Source organism: Miniopterus schreibersii (genome assembly GCF_964146895.1).
Source record: "Miniopterus schreibersii genome assembly, chromosome: 13".
NCBI lineage: Eukaryota > Metazoa > Chordata > Mammalia > Chiroptera > Miniopteridae > Miniopterus > Miniopterus schreibersii.
Window position 1 is genome coordinate 55,375,722 of NC_138113.1, and position 21,399 is coordinate 55,397,120.

At 42.5% G+C, this 21,399-nt stretch overlaps 2 protein-coding genes, 1 long non-coding RNA gene and 1 pseudogene across 13 annotated transcripts in view; 1 reads left to right on the plus strand and 3 right to left on the minus strand.

The window, feature by feature from the left end:
* Positions 1 to 3,033, minus strand: part of LOC308566070 (testis-specific gene 10 protein-like) — a gene marked incomplete at its 3' end in the record, with an annotated part of 103,253 nt that extends 100,220 nt beyond the window's left edge. For 3 of the 6 annotated variants that reach the window (XM_081156019.1, XM_081156014.1, XM_081156020.1), the window contains exon 1: positions 2,693 to 2,768. Of the gene's footprint in view, positions 1 to 2,692 lie in introns of all 6 variants that reach the window. The other 3 variants (XM_081156015.1, XM_081156016.1, XM_081156018.1) reach the window with 3 other exon arrangements.
* The window catches only part of NPHP1 (nephrocystin 1), a 128,995-nt gene that overhangs the window by 61,167 nt on the left and 46,429 nt on the right, over positions 1 to 21,399 (plus strand). For 3 of the 5 annotated variants that reach the window (XM_081156009.1, XM_081156008.1, XM_081156010.1), the window contains exons 1-4: positions 14,361 to 14,469; positions 16,867 to 16,940; positions 20,685 to 20,745; positions 21,211 to 21,335. The exons of the other annotated variants lie outside the window; for them this stretch is intronic. In XM_081156009.1, the coding sequence (XP_081012135.1) occupies positions 14,401 to 14,469; positions 16,867 to 16,940; positions 20,685 to 20,745; positions 21,211 to 21,335 (329 nt within the window). In that variant the 5' untranslated portion in view covers positions 14,361 to 14,400. Of the gene's footprint in view, positions 1 to 14,360; positions 14,470 to 16,866; positions 16,941 to 20,684; positions 20,746 to 21,210; positions 21,336 to 21,399 lie in introns of those variants that run through there. 5 annotated transcript variants of the gene reach the window in all.
* On the minus strand, positions 6,463 to 8,106 carry LOC308566285 (ribosomal protein uL30-like pseudogene; annotated as a pseudogene). The gene is made up of 2 exons: positions 8,077 to 8,106; positions 6,463 to 7,657 (listed from the first exon to the last, which is right to left on the minus strand). The product of its transcript is annotated as a ribosomal protein uL30-like pseudogene (transcript).
* Positions 8,633 to 14,807, minus strand: LOC308566071. Its single transcript, XR_014000109.1, has 5 exons — positions 14,738 to 14,807; positions 13,921 to 14,149; positions 11,384 to 11,521; positions 9,598 to 9,680; positions 8,633 to 9,276 (listed from the first exon to the last, which is right to left on the minus strand). It is a non-coding gene; the product is annotated as an uncharacterized lncRNA (long non-coding RNA).

Genomic DNA, 21,399 nt, shown 5'->3' on the forward strand with positions numbered 1-21,399 from the left:
GCTAACAAGAGGAAACACAGGTACAAGCTGTGCACTGCCCTAGGAGCCAAGAAAGAGAAAAGCAAGGTCAGGTGAAGATTAAGATAAGAGGTAGAAATCTGAAGAAGTTACTGCCTGGTAGAATTTTAACTTTTCAGTGAAAAAGGAGGTAAGATCATGTGCTAAAAAGTATCATCAGTGTTGAGCAAAATATCAGGTATATAATATGTGCTCAACAAATGTCTACTGAATATTTTTACAGAATACTGAAATATTTTATATGGGATTCTGAATTCTAGTTCCGCAAAAGGTCAACTTGTTTTCTTTTTATAAAACTGTCCCCAAATGTTTAGACTGACAGACACTTTGAAATAAGAAGGAAGAGTAGCCTCACTAACAGAAAGATATAATAGAGAACCAAACAAAATTTTATGAATAATTTTGAGATAGGTATTTTGTATTTATAATAAAATCAGTGAATAAATGTTTTGGGAATTCACTTCAATCAGAATAGTAAAGCCACAATGTATAACCTTTCTTATGAAAAAGAAATAACCTTTCCTAGTCATTCCATTCAAACCCAAAGCCCTCCCTCACTTCTCTTCAAATCAGATTATACAGTAAAGAAATAGCTTGTGTTTTAAAAGTGCATAAAAATGGCCTTAGGAGAGGTATCACTTATCAAGACCTCTTGGAAACACAAGGGGTTAAATAGTTGTTTTTAAGAGGCTTTTCTGAACTTAAATATTTAATAAAATGTAAATTGATATTAGTAGTATAACTATGACATGGAACTGCCTTACTAACTAGCTCACTTCAAAAGATTACCATGGGGAAATAAAAAGATTATCATGGGGTAATGTATAAGCAACTTCACAACAGTGTTGTTCACATTTACCAAAAACTAAAATCCTTAATGTCCATCAAGGAAAGAGGAGATAAACTGTGGTATATTCTTACATTAGGACACTAAACAACAAACTAGAAGCAACAACAAGGATAAACCTTAAAACAATGGCGAGTAAAGAAGCAAAATGCAAAGAAATACTTAGTAAAATTTCATTTATATACAATTCAAAAGTCAAATTAGAACGTGCATGTTCACAAAGATGGAGGAATTACAAGGAAAAGCAAGGGGGTAGCTACCATAGTGGCTACATCTAGGGAGAAGGGTGTCTGATGGGAAAAGGAAGCAAGTAATAGCACCTGCTCTGCCTCTGTATCTGGAGTACTTTAAAAGCAAATTATCCTGCCCGGCCAGGCGTGGCTCAGCGGTTGAGCGTCGACCTAGGATCCAATCGATCAGGGTTCGATTCCTGGTCAGGGCACATGCCGAGGTGGTGGGCTCGATCAATGACTCATCATTGATGTTTCTGTCTCTCTCTCTCCCTCTCCTTTCCTCTCTCTGAAATCAATAAAGAAATATTAAAAAAAAAAAAGCAAATTATCCTAAAAAAAACTGCACTAAGCTACAGAAAAAGAAGACAGAACGAGCCCAGAAAATCTCTACAACTGATTATATACTGGGTTAAATCAGTGATTTTTTTTTCCCAGAAGATAAACAAAATTATATTTGGGAAACTGCTGTTTAAATAATGCCAAAGTTTATTATTTAAAACAAACACTTCATTGAAGTAACTTCCTAATTATTTCCCACTAATTAAGACTGATTTAGTTCATTAGTGCATGGATTAATTAAAATACAAGAGTAAGTTTTATCCTGGAGGCAGATTTGAATGATGTGACACTTCCCTTTTATAACTAACCTGTTTTCCTCTACTTAAAAAACCAATTGTTATTCTACTCATTTACTTACAGGTAAAACAAAACAACAAAAGTGTAGTTGAAATGTCAGTAGATGAAATTTAACACACGAATATCCTGAGATATAAGGGCATGTAGTGGAAGAAAGCTCTGGGACACCTTTGCAAACTTTTCCTGAAGCCGCGATCCTTGAGTTGTTTTTTTAAAATATATGTATTCCTATACGTACTTAAGTATCAGATCCATGACTGCCTCAGTTGTTCAATTTGTCTCAACTAGTTTTTCAAACAAAAGCCAGCTTCCCCGCCTTTCCTGGGTACTGAAATTATGAGACTTTCATGCGAATGCCATGTAACCTCGGCCCTTAACCTCCCAGAGTCTGCACAGGCTTAGAAGCGAGAGGCTGGGAGGGAGGATGAGCCGGGTTGAACTCCCAGGTCTCTGACTTCCACATTCCTCAGCCCCGGTCTAGAGCGTTTCTCCGATCCGGAGCTGCGGCAGGAAGCGAAGCGGGCAGCACAGGAACTGGGCTCAACCCTAAGCTCCTAAGAAATGGCAATGGAGGCAAAGTTCCTGGGGTCCCTCACAGCCCCGACCCCCGCCACACACTCCCTCCTGCAGCTGCCTCCTCAGACGCCTTACGGCCCAGAAGCTGCTTTACCCCAACCGGCCCATCTGCGCTGTTTCTACCAGGAGCTCTGGGTCCCTCCCTGGGCTAGTCAGCCCCGCGACCTCCTCGGAGCTCATTCCTGCGACTGCCAGCCCTCTCCCTCAGCTACGGACCCAGGTCCCACCCATCTCCATCCTCCGCCCCTTTCCCTCCCTTCCCACCCCCACATCCACCTGGCCCCGCCCCGGTGGAGGAGGAGAAACTGGAAAACTGGCGGGAAGCAAGCGGGGCGGTTAGTGCGGGCCCGCGCCGCCGCCGACTCCGCCCTACGCTCTGTACCTGAGGGGGTCTTGTCCTCCATCTTCCCGGCGCCTTCCCTCCGCTTCGGTCTCGCGCGCCCCCAGTCTCTTTGCGCACGCGTACCTGGCTCGACCCTTCCTCTCGCGGGGACTACGAGGCCTGCGCGCGCACCCACGGTCGTAGCGAGGCGTACGTCCACCTGCCAGCCGTGGCGGGCGCCTAGGGAAGACCTCTTCTCCGTCCATCCGCGCCGCGCAGGCGCACGCCCCCCGCCCCAGCGCCTAGTTTCCAAAGGAGCGTCCCGTCTCCTAGTAACCAGCCGCCACACCTTTTCCACGACTTAGCTCTCGCTCTCTTCGTTGCTGCCTGAGGCCACACCTGGACGTAGGGCGCATGCGCAGGCCTGTATGTCCTGCCTCTTCCCAAAGCTCTGGAACACCTGCGGCTTTGCTGCCAAGTCTTTGTACCACTTTCCCCAGTGATCAGGCACCGTTCTGCACCCATGTTCAGTGGTGATCTCGTTATTGCCCAGAGCTGCTCTTGGGCGCTGGGAGACTGGCGCGCGCTCCTGCCGCAGCCGGGTGACAGGGAGCCTCCCAGGTCGGTCCCGCTGCAGCACACAGGGCGCGATGCGGTCTGTTCTATGAAAGCCCGGGGCCCGCATCTGGCGAGCCCGTGGTCCCGCGGCTTTGGTCAGCCCTGCACCGTCCAGGTTGAATTGGAAAGTGGCAGAACTAGCAACGAAAGCGCAGATTCCTGATTGATATCCCTTCTCTACATGCCAGTTCCTTTCCAGAAAAACTGGTTTGGTTAACAAAAAAAGGAAAGGGTGTACTACATAATTGATATTTAATATTGTAGCGACCGTTTTCCTGTTCAATACCATTTAAACTTGTCTTCTATTTAAAGCACACTATTTTAACTTAACCAGATATAATATTTTCGGCCATCCAAATATGTTAAAATTAATCACATTACCTAAAAGTGGAAAATGAGTTTTTAGTGAAAAATGAGAACTACGTACATTTTATTCTGCTAAATTTTGGGATCCCAGCTTGAAAAGAAATATCTTTGTAATATATATATTTTAAATATATCTTTATTGACTTCAGAGAGAGGAAAGGAGAGCGAGAGATAGAAACTTCAGTGATGAGAGAGACATTGATCAGCTGCCTCCTGCATGCCCCCTACTGGGGATAGAGCCTGTAACCGGAGCATGTGTCCTGACCAGGAATTGAACCCTGATCGCCTGGATCCTAGGTCAATGCTCAACCACTGAGCCATGCCCAGCTGGGCTCTTTGTAATATTTTTTAATGTTTAACATGTACCACATTTCCCCACCTAATTTTTATTAATATATTGTTGACAGTATTACAGATGTCCCCCATTTCCTCTCCCCCTTTGCATCCCTCTCAGAGCCCCACTCCACCACACCAGGTCTTGCCCATATTATAGTCTGTGTCCATGGGCTATGCATATACGCATATATGTTCTTTGATTAATCTCTTACGAACCCCCACAACCCCTCCCTTCTGACATTTGCCAATCTGGTCATGTATCCATTCCCCTGGACTGTTCCATGTTTCTGTGTCTCTATTTTGTTCGTCAGTTTATTTTGTTCATTTGATTGCATATATAAATGAGATCATGTGATATTTGTCTTTCTCTTCTCTGTCTGGTTTATTTCAGTCAGCATAATAATCTCCAGGTCCATCATTGCTGTCGCAAACGGTAAGAGATGCTTCTTTATTACAGCTGCAGAGTATTCCATGGTGTAAATGTCCTACAGCTTTTTATCTGCTCATCTACTGGTGGGCACTGGGCTGTTTCCAGATCTTAACTATTGTAAATTGCGCTGCTATGAACATAGGGGTGCATGTATTCTTTCTGATTGTTGTTTTGGGATTCTTAGGATATATTCCCAGAAGTGAGACTGCTAGGTCAGACGGCAGTTCCATTTTAATTTTTTGAGGAAACTCCATACTATTTTCCACCATGGCTGTACCAGTATGCATTCCCACCAGCAGTGTAATAGGGTTCCCTTTTCCCCACATCCTCTCCAGCACTTGTGTTTGTTGATTGGTAGCCATCCTGGCAGGTGTGAGGTGATACCTCATTGTAGTTTAATTTGTATCTCTCTAATGATTAGTGACATTGAGCACTTTTTCATGTCTATTGACCATCAGTATGTCCACTTCTATGCCCATTTTTTAATTGGATTGTTTGTTTTCCTGGTATTGAGTCATATGAGTTTTTTATATATTTTGGAAATTAACCTCTTATCAGATGTATCATTAAAGAATATGTTCTCCCATGCAGTCGGTTCCCTTTTCATTTTGTTGAAGGTTTCCTTTGCTATGCAGAAGCTTTTTAGTTTGATGTAGTCTCATTTGGTTTATTTTTTCCTTTGTTTCTCTTGCCCTAGGAGATGTATCTGTAAAAATACTGCTCCATGAGATGTCTGAGATTTTATTGCCTGTTTTCTTCTACGATTTTTATGGTTTCGAGAATTAAATATTTTATCCATTTTGAGTTTATTCTTGTGTATTCTGTAAGTTGGCGGTCTACTTTCATTTCTTTGCAAGTAAGTACCTGTCCAATTTTCCCAATACTATTTATAGAAGAGACTATCTACTCCATTGTATAGTCTGGCCTCCTTTGTCAAATATTAAGCTTGGGTCGATTTCTGGTTTCTCTGTTTTGTTCCATTGATCTTTATGCCTGCTCTTGTGCCAGTACCATCCTGTTTTGATAACAATAACTTTGTAGTATAGTTTGATATTTGGTATTGTGATTCCTCCAACTTCGTTCTTCTTACTCAAGATTGCTGTGGCTATTTGGGGTCTTTTGTGGGTATATATATTTTTGGATTATTTGTTCTAGATCTGTGAAATATGACTGGTATTTTCATAGGGATTGCATTGAATCTATAGATTGCTTTGGGTAGTATGGACATTTTAATTATGTTAATTCTTCCAATCCATAAACACGTTACATGCTTCCACTTGTTTGTATCTTCCTCTATTTCTTTTTTCAATGTCCAATAATTTTTTAGTACAGGTCTTTTACCTCCTTGGTTAAGCTTATTCCTAGGTATCTTATTTTTGTTGTTGTTGCAGTGGTAAATGGGATTGTATTCTTAGTTTCTCTTTCTGAGAATTCATTATTAGTATATACAAATGGCATCAGTTTCTGGATGGTAATTTTGTATCCTGTTCATTGCTGACTTCATTTCTTAAATCTAGCAGTTTTTTTGGTGAAGTCCTTAATGTTTTTTATGTACACTATGTCATCTACAAATGATGACAGTTTTACTTCTTCCTTTCCAATTTGGATGCCTTTTATTTTTTCTTCATGTCTGATTGCTGTGGCTAGGACTTCCAGTACTATGTTGAATAGGAGTGGTGAAAGTGGGCATCTCTGTCTTGTTCCTATCTTAAGGGAAATGCTTTTAGTTGCTACCCATTAAGTATGATGTTGGCTCTAGGTTTGTCATATATATCCTTTATTATGTTGAGGTATGTTCCCTCTATTCCCACTTTGCTGAGAGTTTTTATCATATATTGGTGCTGGATTTTATCAAATCTGTGTCTATTGATATGATCATGTGATTCTTATTTTTCATTTTGTTTATATGATGTATCACATTTATTGATTTGCAAATATTATACCAGCCTTGCATCCTCAGGATAAAACCCACTTGGTCATGGTGTATGGTCTTTTTAATATATTGCTGGATATGGTTTGCTAATATTTTGTTGAGGATTTTAGCATCCATCTTAATCAGGAATTTTCTTTCTTTGTAGTGTAATTTTCTTTCTTTGTAGTGTCTTAATCTGGTTTTTGAATTACGATAATGCTGGCCTTGTGAAAAGAGCATGGAAATCTGCCCTCCCCTTGAATTTTTTGGAATAGTTTGAGGAATATAGGTGTTAGTTCTTCTTTGAATGTTTGGTAGAACTCACCTATGAAACCATCTGGTCCAGGACTTTTGCTGACTGGAAGTTTTGTTTGTTTGTTTTTGGTATGTGTGCTCTTCTAAATGTATTTTAAGTTCTTTCTGAAACAAGGCCTTAGGAACCCTCAGGTTTAAGAGTATGCCTCTGGGCTTGGTCCACTGACGTCTTGTATTCATGCTTGGGTACCCATTCATCAATATTGAACCCCTGGATAGAAGATGTGATGAAGCAAGACCCCTCCTCCATGGCATGAGTCCTCTGCTAATTTCAGAGGTGGCAGCAGTGGCCCACGTGGAAAACACACTGGGCTCTTCCTTTGGAAGTGGGCTGCGATGAGAAGTGCCTGCCAGGAACATCACTATCTTTTCCCTGATCCTTCCTCTCCACTCTCTGAAGATATAGCAAAAGATATATCAATATATTCTTTGAAGATACTGGATAATTCCAAAAAACAAAAACTCATGCATTGTGCTTTCAAATATTCCAGGTTTAGTTCAGCTGTCAGATGAGCTGATCAACACAGTCACCTAGATAGCCAGGTGAGCCCCTTTCCTTGAGGAAGCCTACTCTGTTGATAGTGTGGCGGACCACTGAGAGATGGGAAGGGCACAAGAACCCTGAGATCACCTGGAAATTCTTCCCTGGGAAGGCAATTTCATGAATGAGTTCTTCCAAGCAAATGACACCAAACTTTCCCAGGTGCTCCTCAGTCACTGTGTTGTCTGTCAAAGGGATGATTTTATTCTTGACCTTGGCTTGTCCACATTTCAAGATGAGTTCCTGGACAGACTTCAGATTTGGAAATCCCCAGGTCACATAAGGTTCCACTATACACAACATTTTTATGGTTTGGGTGGTCACTTTGACAAAGACACCACTGAAAATCTTCTTCAGGCAAAGCCTTGCAATGGTTATCTGTACTATTAAACTCACTCCGTCAGTCCTTTGGAAGCGTACAACAAAGGCCAAGGAATGTTCATCTGGCACTTCCAAACCATGTGGTTTCACTTCTAGTCGTCTGAGGTGCACCCTGTCACATTGTTGCTTTTATAACAGAGGAGGGAGACCCCGCCAGTTGGTGGCTGGGGTAGGGGTATGGCATCAAGGACAACTTTCTGGACGAAGGGCTGTCGATGCTCATCTCTGAGCACAGGTAGGACCTGGATGGAATTAGGGGAAGGACAGTGCCTATGTGCACAAAGAACCAGCACCCATCCCCTGCCCCACTCCCCACCCCCACTGGCACTGTGTGTGCACCCTCTCTCCCTCTGGCCCCAGGAACTGGAGGTAATGGAGGAGATCGTGGAGCTGCAGGAGGCTGCTGAGAATTATGAAATAGAGCCTGAGGAGCAATTCGGGGCCAGGTTCCGGACGCTGGAGCAGCTCAGCGAGAAGGAGAGGTGAGGTCGGGCAGGGGTTGGCAAGGGCAGGGGTGGGCTCTCCCTATGGCCAGTCCAGGGAACCTGTGTCCATGGCTCCCTGGTCAGCCCCATACCTTGTTGTGTAGCACCTCCTAGGGCACCTGACACTGGGGGGGACACCTGAGGTGTGGCTCCTGGAAGCTCACAAGTGGCACTCTGTCCTGCAGTTACCTCCCGTCCTGCCAGCTGGGGCCCCAGTCCTAGTTGGCCAGATGAACACTCAGAACTTATTCTGAGACAAAAGGATGCCAGTGAATGATTGACAGCAAAAGTGGAAATGAGTCATAACATGACCCCATTTTCATGGACTTTGTCCTCATTGGAAGCACAGAAGGATGGAACAGACGCCACGATCACAGAGGGAAGGTGGGGGCGGGGGTGGGGGTGGGGACAGATTAAGCAAAGAATCTATATGCAGACATGTGTAACCTATGGATCCAGACAACACTGTGGTGAAGGCCTGGGGCGGGGAGTGAGGGGGGTGGGGTGGGAGTGGTCAGGCGGGATATAAGGGGACCTCTGTAATACTGTCAATAATAAATTGTTTTAAAAAGAGAAAACATGTTTGGATACAAAATCTCTCTTCACAGAAACTCTTAGGTCTTAGGTAGAAGTTTATGAGTCGGACAGTACAAAACATTCCTCTTAAGAGCAGCGCAGCAAGTAGACAGCTGAACACTCAAATCAAGAACATCAGGTGGCCAGCTGAACACTCAGGTCAAGAGCATCAAGTGTCAGTGAGTGTCCAGGTGGCAGAGAACCTTTTCATCACCGGTGGGGACACAGCTGGGCCCTTGGAGCACTGGGCAGCTGCTGCTGCCCTAGAAGGAGGAGCACTGGGGAGGGGGGGTGTCTCACTGGTGCGCCCTGGAGGCCAGAAGGGAGGACAGCACCGCCGACTTCCCCACAGTTCTCCCCAAGCCTCTTCGTCCACGGGAGGGGTGATGCTTATCTGTGGCCAGCAGGCTCTGGGGTCCTCCCCTCTATAGTCCCGGGGCAGGCATTTCTGTCCCTATGTGTCAGCTCCCCTCTGGACGGGAGGGCGCACTTTCCCCTGAAGGTGACTGGGTCCTGGACTGGAGCTGAGACCCTGATGCCATCTCCCCAGAGCAGAGCGGAGCCGACCAGGGCAGCCAGAGGGAAGCCGATCAAAGCGAAGCCATCCAGCCAGACAGGGGCTGGACACTGGTCTTGTCATGATGAGGGCTGACAAGTCTGAAGTCCATAAGGCAAGCCAGCAGGCTAAAAACAGCAGCATTTTACACTGTGATCTGAGGCAGAATTCCCTCTTTACCAAGGAATCTTAATTTTCACTCCTAAGGGTTTCAGCTCAGTAACAGACCCACCCCATTTCCAAGGGAATGATCCCCAAAGTCAACTGATTGCAGATGCAGTTGGGTGGGTTGAAAATTTTATCCCAACCATTAAGGCTTTGAGGCAGGAAATGACATGATCTGATGTATAATTTTTAAAGATCACTCTGTGATTTGGCATTTGAAATAATATCTGAGAGGGTAGGATTTACAAAGATGAAAGACTGTGAGATGTGCTTTAGGTACAGACCTGAAACATGTGCCTCCAGTGGAAACATGGCCTGGAGGCAGGACAGATGAACACTGGACACCGGAGCCCACACTCTCAGAGACCTGTGAGAAGGAGCAAAAACAAAACAAACAAACAAGCAAATAAAAACAAGACAGAGAGATCAAAGACACCAAGAGCTGGCTCTCTGAAAAGATAACAAGATTGACAAACCTTTATCAGAGTCATCAAGAAAAAAAGACAGAGACCCGAATAAATAAAATCACCAAAGAAACAGAAGAAATAACAACTGACTCCACAGAAATATAAAGGATTGTAACAAAATATTACAAACAACTGTATGCCAATAAATTGGACTATCTGAACAAAATGAATAAATTCCTAGAAATATACAATCTTCCAGAACTCAGTCAGGAAAAAGCAGAAAATCTGAATAAACCAATTACAACTAATGACACGAAGCAGTAATCAAAAGCCTCCCAACACCCCTGCCCAGTGTGGTTCAGAGGTTAGAGCATTGGCCTACGCACAGAAGGGTCGTGGTTTGATTGGTGGTAAAGGGAACATACCTGGTTCAATCCCCAGCCCTGGTTGGGGGCTCTACAGGAGGCAACCAATCATTGTATCTCTCTCAGATTGGTCTCTCTCTCTCTCTTTCCCTCTCTTGCCCCCTCCCTTCCTCCCTTCCACTCTCTCTAATAAGGAAAAATATCAGTGGAATAAATATCCTCAGGTGAGGATTAACAAACAACAAAAAGCTTCCATAAAACAAAACTGCTGGACCAGATGACTTCATAGATGAATTTTACCAAACATTCATAGAACTAATACCTATTCTTTTCAAACTATTCCAAAACATTCAAGACAAGGGAAGACTCCCAAGTTCATTTTATGAGGCCAACATTATCCTAATTCCAAAACCAGATAAAGATCCTGTGAAAAAATTATAGGCCAATGTCCCTGATGAACATAGATGCTAAAATCCTCAACAAAATATTAGCAAATTGGATCCAATACAATGAAATGATCATACATCACGATGAAGTGGGATTTATTCCAGGGATGCCAGGTTGGTGCAATATCCGCATATCTATAAGTGTGATATAGCATATGAACAAAATAGAGAATAAAAATCACAGGATCATGTCAATAGATGCAGAAATAACAGACAAAATCCAGCATTCATTTATGATAAAATCTCCCAGCAAAGTGGGTATAGAGGGATCATACCTCAACATAATAAATGCCATATATGACAAACCCACAGCCAACATCATACTCAATGGGCAAAAATTAAAAGTGTTTCCCTTAAGATCAGGAACAAGAGAGAGATGTCTATTTTCACTATTCTTATTCAACATACTGCTGGAAGACGTAGCTACAGAGTTTAGCAACAAAAAAGAAATAAAAAGCATTCAAATAAGAAAGGAAGAAGTAAAACTATCATTATTTGCAGATCACATAATACTGTATATAGAGAACCCAAAAAATTCCACCAAAAAATTACTAGAACTGATTAATGAATTCAGTACAGTAGCTAGTACAAATAAATATCCAGAAATCAGTTGCATTTTTGTACACCAATAGTGAACTATCAAAAGGGAAACTAAGAAAACAATCTCATTTACAATTGCATCAAAAAAATACCTAAAAATAAACTTAACCAAGAATGTAAAAGACCTGTATTCCAAGTATTATGAGACAGTGGAGAAAGAAATTGAAGCTCTGGCCAGTGGGCTCAGTAGTTACAGTATAAGCTCGAGCACCTAAGGGTCACAGGTTTGATTCTGTGGTCAAGGGCACATACCTGGGTGGCAGCTGCGATCCTCAGCCTTGGTCAAGGTGTATGTGGAATGCAATGGATCGATGTCTGTCTCTCATGTCAATGTTTCTCTCTTCTTGTCTCTCCCTCTCTCCAGCTATCCCTCCTTCCCTCCCACTTTCTCTAAAAAAGCAATGGAAAAAATATCCACAGGTGAGGATTAGCAAAAAGAAAAAAAAAAAAGAAATGAAAGAAGATACAAATAAGTGAAAGCATATACCATGTTCATGGAGAGGAAGAATTAACATCATTAAAATGTCCTACTACCCAAAGCAATCTATAGATTCAACCAATTTCTATCAAGATACCAATGGAGTCTCACAGAACTGTAACAAATATTCCAAAAGTTTATATGGTACCACCAAAAAACAAACAGACAGACAAAAAACGAACAGCCCCTCCATCCATCCCCACACGCAAATAGCCACAGCAATCTTGAGAAAGCAGAACAAAGTCAGAGGAATCACACTACCTGATATCAAACTGCACTACAAGGACATAGTAATAAAAGCAGCATGGTACTGGCAATAAAGATAGACATGTATATCAATGGAGCTGAATAAAAAGCCCAGAAATAAACCCACACATTTATGGTCAATTAATATTTGACAAAGGACACAAGAACATACAATGGGGTAAAGATAATTTATTCAATAAATGGTGTTGGGAAAATTGGGCAGATACATGGAAAAAAAGAAACAAGCTCACCTTCTTACACCATACACAAGATAAAACTCAGAATGGATTAAAGACTTAAACCGTTAGACTCAAAACCATAAAAATTATCCAGAAGAAAACAGAGGCAGTAAAATCTTGGCCATTTCTGTTAGCAATATTTGTTCTGATATATCTCCTCAGGCAAGGGAAACAAAAGAAAAATAAAGAAATGGCATTATATCAAACTAAGAAATGTTTGCACCGCAAAGGAAGCCATCAACAAAATGAAAAGACAGCCCACATACATGTGACAAGGGCTTAATATCCAAAATTTGTGAAGAACTTGTAAAACTCAACACCAAAAAACCAAACAATCCAATGAAAAAATGGGCAAAGGACCTGAATAGACACTTCTCCACAGAGGACATATAGATGCCAATAGACATATAAAAAGATGCTCAACATCACTAATCATCAGAGAGATGTAAACTAAAACCACAATGAGATATCACCTCGCGCCTGTCAGAATGGCTGCCATAAATAAATCCACAAATGAAAAGTGTTTGCGAGGATGTGGAGAAAGGGGAACCCTTGTGCACTGCTGGTGGGAATGCATTTGGTGCAGCCACTATGGAAAACAGTATGAAGTTACTTCAAAAAACTTAAAATGGAATTTCTTTGCCTGGACGGTGTGGCTCAGTGGTTGAGCATTGACCTAGGATCCAGGAGATCTCAGTCTGATTCCAGGTGAGGGCCCAGGAGATATCGGTCTGATTCCAGGTGAGGGCACGCGCCCAGATTGCAGGCTCAATCCCCAGTAGGGGGCATGCAGGAGGCAGCCAATCCACGACTCTCTCTCTTCACTGATGTTTCTCTCTCCCTCTCCCTGTCTCTCTGTGAAATCAATAAAAATACATTTTTAAAACATGGAACTTCCTTATGACATTGCAATTCCTGTTCTGGGAATATATCTCAAGAAACCAGAAACACTGATTTGAAAGAATATATGCTCCCATATGTTCATTGCTGTGTTATTTACAATGGCCAAGATTTGGAAGCAGCCCAAGTGCCCATCAGTGAATTAGTGGATAAAGAGCTGTGCTGCATTTACACCGTGGACTACAACGCAGCTGTAAAAAAGAAGGAAATCTCACCATCTGTGAAAGAATGGAGGGATCTGGGGTGTATTATGAGAAGTGAAATAGGGCAGGCCAAGAAACACTAATACCATAGAATTTCACTTATATGTGGAATCTAATGAACAAAATAAACTAACAAACTAAATGGAAACCAACCCATAGATACAGAGAACACACTCACAGCAGCCAGAGGGTATTGGGGTTGGGGGACTAGGTGAAAAAGGTAAAAGGATTAAGCAAAGAAAAAAGCCCTCATAGAAACAGAGAACAGTATGGCGATTAGCTCAGGGAAAGAGGGTGGGGTGTGCAGAAGAGGGCATAGAAAGGATAAACGGTGATGGAGGGAGACTTGACATGGGGTAGTGAACACACTACACAACATACAGATGACATGTCATTGAATTGTATACCTGGAAGCTATATAATTAAACAATATTACCCTAATACATTAAATTTAGAAAAAAGGATGGACTTTGTGACACATGCTATAACCTGGATGGGCCCTGAAGACATTCTGCTCACCAGTCACAAAAACACAAATACTGTGTGATTCCACTCATAAGTGATCCCTTGGCCATTGAAGTCAGAGAGGGAAGGGAAGGTGGAGGGCACCAGGGGTGGGGGAGGGGATGGGAAGTTGTTTAGTGGGGACAGGTTCAGTTGGAGAAGATGGGAACAGTGATGGAGATGATGGTGAGGCAGCCTAACAGTAATGCATGTACTTACCACCAAGCTGTGCATCAAAAAATAGTCAAAATGGTAAATTTCATTGTGTATATCTTACACAATATATTCAAAAAACAAACAAATAGAAGGCACTGTCCTGGATGCTGGGGAATCTAGTGGAGCTGTTCGCCATCTGGGCTGAGTTTCTAGAGGCCACATCAGGGCTCTGCTAGTTGAGCTTCTCCAACATGCGTGCTTCCTTCAGCAAGCCCACAGGAGAGTCTGCAGTCTGTGAAGGAGGTTTATGTAAAACTGATCACAGGAGTGACATCCCTGCAAGTCACAGGTTCTGTCCCTGCGCAAGGTGGGCCTCCCCTGCCTCCTGGGTGAGGCGCTGCAGGTCCCGCTCCCCCTGCCGCCGCCTCTCCTCCTTGGCTGTGAGTCCCGCGCAAGCTGATGGCGCCACCGCGTGACGTCACCCGCGGGCGCCGCTCGGGCGGTTTCCCTGGTGACCCGCGCGCCGGGCGCCGAGGCGAGAAGATGCTGGCTCGGCGGCCGCGCGACCCCCTGCAGTCCCTGCTGCGCAGGGGCCGGGAGCTGAGGCAGCAGGTACCTCTGGCTGTTCCTCCGGGCGGGTGGCGGGGCGGCTGGGCTCTGGCGGGACGAGAGCCGGGGGTCCGAGTCCTGGGAGCCCTGACCCTCAACCTTCCCCGCAGTACGGCCCCCATCCCAGCGTCCCTCAGCCACCCGGGGCTGCCCCTCGTGCCCCCACCACACCCCGGGGACCCCGCCTCCGGAAACGTGACGGAGGCCTCAGCGCCCTCAACCCGCCGCACCTCCCAGTCCCGCCTTTTAACCGTAACCGCGGCCACCTCACCTGCGCCGGCACCGCTCCGCTCCCGGCCCCTCGCCCTCCGCCCGCCCGCGGGGCTGCCGCTGCTGTTCACGTGACCTGGGGCTAAACAGGGCCAGTCAGGGGACAGTCCCCGTGAGAGCAGGGGACTTGGAATAAAGCACACACACAGGTACCTGCGGGGCGTGAGGAAAGTTAGTTTCAAAGATAACCAAGCCATTGCAAAGGAAAAATCTCGGACATTTTATTTACTTTTTAAATGTTTCTAGTGGTTTTAGAGAGAAAGAGGAATTGAGAAATATAAATTTTAATACAGTATTTCAATAAATTTTTTATATATTGGGTGTCCCCAAAAATGTATACACACATTTTGAATAATTATAAAGTCCATGTTTATGAAAATACATTTCATTTTCAAAATTGAGCTACTAGCTGTAAAAGTATGTAAGCTTTTTTATGGAACACCCTATATATGTAGAAAAAAGAAGGAAACATGCTAGGATGGTAGCAGGTAGGATGCTGATGATTATTACATTTCTCTCCATTTTGATATTTTCATGATTTTGAATACCAAATATATGTTACTTAAAAAAAGAGTGGGTTATTTTCTGAAATTCCTATTTAACTTTGCTAATTTTACATTTAAAAAATTTCCAAGTGTTCTTTCCACTAAATAAAATAATTTTATTATCTCTGGCAGAGAAGAGATTTACTGAATGCTCATATTTTATCCAGTTTGGACTCTTATTTAAAAAGTACCAAAGATTTGATGGATAAATATTTTTTATGTGACTCTATTGGAATTATAGTGGTGCAACAAAAACAAAATACTCTTCTGGTGAAAATAAAAATAAAACGTGATGAGGCACAGACTTATGCTGAGCTTTGGCTGTATATTTAATATGGTTCTGTATTTTATTGTAGTTTAGTGTGATATTGGGAGAATAACAGAAATTGTTATGAAAACAAGCTGCTAACAAGGATTGTCAGCCTGGAAAGGAATTGGCTCAGGAGCGGTTAATGCCCTGCTTCTGGGAAGGGCCTTGGATAGTGTGAGCTCATTCTTCCCTGTCCCTACAGAGGATGCCTAAAGCAAAACGTGGAACAGATTTCCAACTTGGTGTCCAGGGGACAGGAGCCCAGCTCATTCATGCCCTTGACAAGATGCAGAATAGCAAGAGCAGAGAAGCTAGAGAACTACTCTCTTTGTCACACACTTTGTCTTCACATCATTTATAGAAAAGAACCCAACAGAGGCACGTGGCTCCTTCGTGAGGACATTGGCAAAGTTCTGTGTAGTGTTTCGAAAATACTGAGTCAAGGTGTAAGATGTAAGAATGAGGACGGCCCTGGCTGGTTTGGCTCAGTGGTTAGGGCGTTGGCCTGCGGACTGTAGGGCCCTGATTTCGATTTTGGCCAAGGGCACATACCTCAGTTGTAGGCTCTATCCCGGGCCCTGGTTGGGGCAGGTACAGGAAGCTACCAATCGTTGTATCTCCCTCACATCGATGTTTCTCTCTCTCCCTTCCACTCTCTCTGCAAAGCAATGGAAAATATATCCTCTGGTGAGGATTAAAAAGAGTGAGTGAGGATAAGCAAAGGTGTGGTGAGTTCATACAGCGCATACTCCTCAGCAATAAGGAGGAATAAACTAATGATACACACAACAAACGATATGGAAGTATCTCAGAAACATGCCCTGAAAGGATTACACAAAAGAGTACATACTTCCTGGGAGTGTTCTGGGGTAAAAGTACTTTTCTATACGTTGATGGGGTTTGGTTACATAGGTGTATACAAATGTATATTTAAGATTTGTGCGTTTCATTGTATGTAAATTTTACCCCAAATGTTGAACTCTAGTTAGTGATACCATGGTGCATTATTTAGGGGGAAATGCATTGATGATTGCAGTTTACTTTGAAATACATAACAAAATAAGACTGATGAACACATGGATCAAATAAGTATAAGTATAGTAAAATGTTAATGTAGAATCTAGCTGGTGGGTATATGGGTGTTCACTGTAAAATTCTTTTTACTTTATTGTATGTGTTCATCCTAAAATATTGGGGAAAAGATTACAATTTTATTTCCTAAGGTTACATGGTATTTAAGAATATGATATTTAAAACAATCTCTGTTCATTGTAGGTTGATAGTTTGCTTTCTGAGAGTCAATTGAAAGGAGCTCTAGAAGCCAGTAAAAGGCGAGATATTTACCAAAGGTAAAGCATACTAAATGTTATAAGCTTTCCAAGAACTGTGCTTGCATTGCAATGAGCTGTGTTTACAGCATTGAACTGTTTGAGGCATTATTTCTTTCCTTTTTTTTATTAGTACAATTAAAAACACTAACAATGAGAATAATATTGAAGTAACAGTGAAATTTTCAAAATGTATTTAAAAAGATTTCTTGCAGTTTTCTATATCAGGTCTAAATTTTGGAATGATAAGATTAAATTGAGGATTACAAATGTTAAAAAGAGGCAACTTTATTTTGTATTCTGTATGTGCCAAGTAGTGTGATCCGCACTCTAAAAACTTTTCTTAATTAATTTTCACAATATACCATGAGAAAATTAAGGTTCACAGTGGTTAGTTAATTTGTCTAACATTACTTTGCTCTAAGACATTGAAGTGGAGAGGCAGTAAAAATGTCAGTTTGCTAAGACATGCAAGATTCAGTCAAACAGGAGAAGGAACATTATGAAGTTGCAGTGGGGATGCAGGCTTCAGTCCATTTGAATCCAGTGGAAGAATTACATCATGGCCTAACTTGATCTCTGAGAAACCACCTTGAATCTGAAGGCTGTGGACTTGCCTTTGTGACAGCAACTGTAAAAAACTGCTCAGAGTGAACCACGGTGGCTTAGGCAGGATTCTGGGAGGTCCTCAGCCTGTGTAGCCTCAGATCCTGTGACCTGGTCAGAAATCTCTTGTCTATTAACAATTCCAACTCCCTTAAGGTGGAAAACTGTTCTCTTCGTGGATAAGTGTTTTTGTTTTCTTTTGACTATTTTTTTTTGGTAATCTCTGGAAAAGTTTAAAATTAAATAGAGTTTAAAATTATATAGTCATGATGAACTAAATTGAATTAGATTATTAATACTTTTGTATTTGTTTAGGACATCATTGAGATAATCTGTATGTTTGGGGTACTGAAAGAGTTTATAACATTCAAAAGAACATGAAATTCATTCTACTAGTTTAAATGGTTCACTGGAATCATTTGAACAACTTTTACTTAGGTCAGGTATTCAAAGCACTTAAAAGCAAAATTAAGTTTATATGAATTTTAAAATGTCTAAGGGAATTTAATTAACTACATTTATTAGTCAGATTGATTAAGGAATTTAGGTCAAGTTGAATTAAACAATAATGAAAGAGAAAGTAGAGGTGATTGTACTTGCTTTACTAGATTTAAAAATAGGTAAGATCTAAAGGCTGAATTTGAAGCCCCAGGGAAAACTAGGTTTTTAAATTTTATTTTAATAAACTAATTCTTTTTAAACCCAAGTAACCATAAAATAATCTTCTCAGTGTATAAAAAAACCTCCTCACAGCCATTTAACAAATTCACGTTGAGGTTTGTATGTCTGAAAACATATTTTAGCCCTTATGTTTGATTAATAATTGGCTGGCAGGAGATAGAGTAAAAATAATTTCTACTTAAACCTTTGAAGACATTGTCAGGTTTGTTTGCACCAGTGATGCTAAGTTTGAAGACCATTCCTCTCTAACTGACCTGTTGGGGCTTTTCTCTTCAGCCTGGGTGTTTTAAAATTTTGTCAGGGTGTCTTTGTCGTTTTTATCTTGCTTGCCCTTAGTGCATCTTTTTTTTTTTTTTTTTTTTAATCCTCACCCGAGGATACGTGTTTTTAAAATTGATTTGAGAGGGGGAGAGAGAAAAAAAGAGAGAGGGAGAGCAACGTAGATTGAAAGAAACACTGCTTCCTGTACACACCCCAACTTGGGATCGAACCCCCAACCTAGGTATGTCCCCTGCCTGGGCATTGGACCCGCAGCCTTTCAGTGCATGGGATGACACTCCCACCAACTGAGACACCAGGCAGGGCCCAGGGCATCTTTTCAGTTTGAAAACTCGTGTCTCTCATGAGCTCTGGGAGATTTTCTTTCATTAAAAGGTAAGTTTTTTACTTTAGTGTGTCTTTTTCTTCCTGAAACACCTTTGAGTCAGGGAGCCTCCTGGACTATTTTCTTGGTTTCTTATCACCCCATTAATAGTTTTGTTTCTGTGTCGTTTTGTTTTCTTCTGGGAGATGCTCTTGACTTTTTCTTTTAACTTCCTGTGGAATGTTTGATTTCATTAGATAGATTGGCAACTTGCAAGTGTTTTTCCTTGTTCTTTTTCCATAGAATCATGTTCCTGTTTTCAGATTATCTCCTTACTACTTTCATGATTAGGAGATTTAAAAAATATATGTTTTTATTGATTTTAGAGAAAGGAAGGGGGAGGGAGAGAGAGCCATTGATCGGCTGCCTCCTTCATGCTCCCTACTGGGGATTGAGCTCAAAACCCGGGCATGTGCCCTGACCACCGGGAATTGAACCGTGACCTCCTGGTTCATGGGTCAATACTCAACCACTGAGAACGCCGGCCAGGAGGAGATTTTTTTTCAAAGTTTTCTGTTCTCTGAGTTGCCTTTAATGTTGGTTAGTGTTAAGTATTATCTTCCATATTGCTGGTTTTCTTACGCCTGGTGGCCCTTGGGTTATTCATTTTATTTAAGAATGAGAGACTAGGTTGATTGTTCTAGAGTGCCATTGTGGGTTTTTCTACTGTTGTACATCTGGGTCTCTTTTCTCCTAGTGCTACCGCTGTATGAGAATGAAGTTCTCTGTCAGTATACAGGGATTTCCAGGGGCTGGGAATGGGCCTTTGGCCTGCGGAGCCCCAGTGCCAGAGTAGGGTGGGCTGTAATCTGGGGTGCAGGGAGGTTCTTTAGCACCTAGAATTCTCTCCAAGTCATGAATTTTTTTAGAGCAGAGTCCTCTGGTGAGGAGGGAGAGCAGAGAGCGGGGAGGTACAGGATAGGGGAGCTAACTGTCAGACTCTCTGTAAACAGACTTATTTAATAGTAGATTATAAGAGGACCTTAACTAAATCTAAGCTTCATCAACATCTTCACTCTCTCTCTCTGAATAATAGGCATTAGAGTGCCTTCAGACTGACTTCCCTCTTTATAGCTTATATGTTATGGACATGATTTAATTCATATAATGCAATATAATATAAATAAGATGACATAATATATTAAGCAAGCCTAGCTGTAGCCCGTTTTTGGTTATTTTCATACTTCTCAGGTGGATGTCTAGGACTCAAGCTAAATGATATGAGTGTCTGTGAAATAACACACTAGGTGGCTGGGTAGACTGCATTCACAGGGGCCGTGCACTGGGATGTGATGAGGCAGCTGCAGAGTCCTTGCTCTGCCTCTGCTTGGTTACTCTACCATGGACCGGCTGTGCTCACCTTTCCGAACCCCACTTTCTCCATCTGGAGGGAGGGGGTTCTGGGGGTCGAATGAGGCAATGCCTGTGAACACTTAGCATCCCGCTTGGTGCACACTCCCTGTTAGCTGTTACCCTCATTCTTGGCGTCCTCCTGGCTGGGTCCTAGGCTTGTGGATTTTAGAGCGGGTGGGAGAGGCATTTTCAAGCCTGGTGCTGTCCTTATTTTAGAGGCCGGACACTGAAGTCCGTAGTCACATAAGCTCTCTGAGCTTTGCTTGTCATACGTCTGTGTACCTCAGGGCCGGGCTGCAGAGCCCCAGTGAGGATCCCAAGATAATGGGTGGAAAAGCATTTACATGAGCATTTTTACACATAAGCCATACAATTGCTAACAGCCTTGCTTGTTTAAAGACTTCTGTATGATTTTCCAAAATAACTTTCTGGTTCTGATAATAGAAAATCAATACTTTTTTTCTCTCTTTTTAAAAATTTAGATGTGTCCAATTAAAACAGGCAATCGATGACAATAAAAATGCTCTTCAAAAATTGGACAAAGTAAGTATTAGAGTCACTCATATTCCAGAACATCTCTTTGCACGGACGTTTCCATGCAGACTGACCCTCCACTTGAAAACCTAGTGACCCCTGTTCCCAGATGAGAAAACAGGCACTCATAGGTAGAGCAGCTTTCCCAAGGTCTCACTGCCAGATTGGCGGCCTTGGGATTGGGGCCTGTGCTTATGACCAAAGCCACTCTGCCTGGAATGTAGCCCTTACCAACCACTGAGGGCCTTTGGGACCGAGATGGGAACTAGACAGAAAGCATGTTCTCATCTCACTTCTCGTTTGGTTGACTTTCTAGTCCCATCACCTACATTTCTCTTCATTTTGTTCCTCTAAGAGGGGGCTGGTCTGGACTGGTATTTACTTTGTCTGCTGGCACATATTGGAGTCGGTTTTCTTTTAAAGTAAATATAACAGGAGACAAAGTTTTAGTGAAAGGGACTCGTTCTCTCCTAGGCCGATGAACCTGCACCTGTCGGGAACCGTCATCAGGAAAAGGCGGAGGCGCTTGGTCTCCTGGACAAGCTGACCCACCAGCTGCAGGAACTTGCCGGGTCCATAAGTAGAGAAAGTAGAACTGAGTATGTGTCTCCCCTTCCTTCCTTCAGATGTTACGTTGCCATAGTTTTAATGATTCACTCAGGA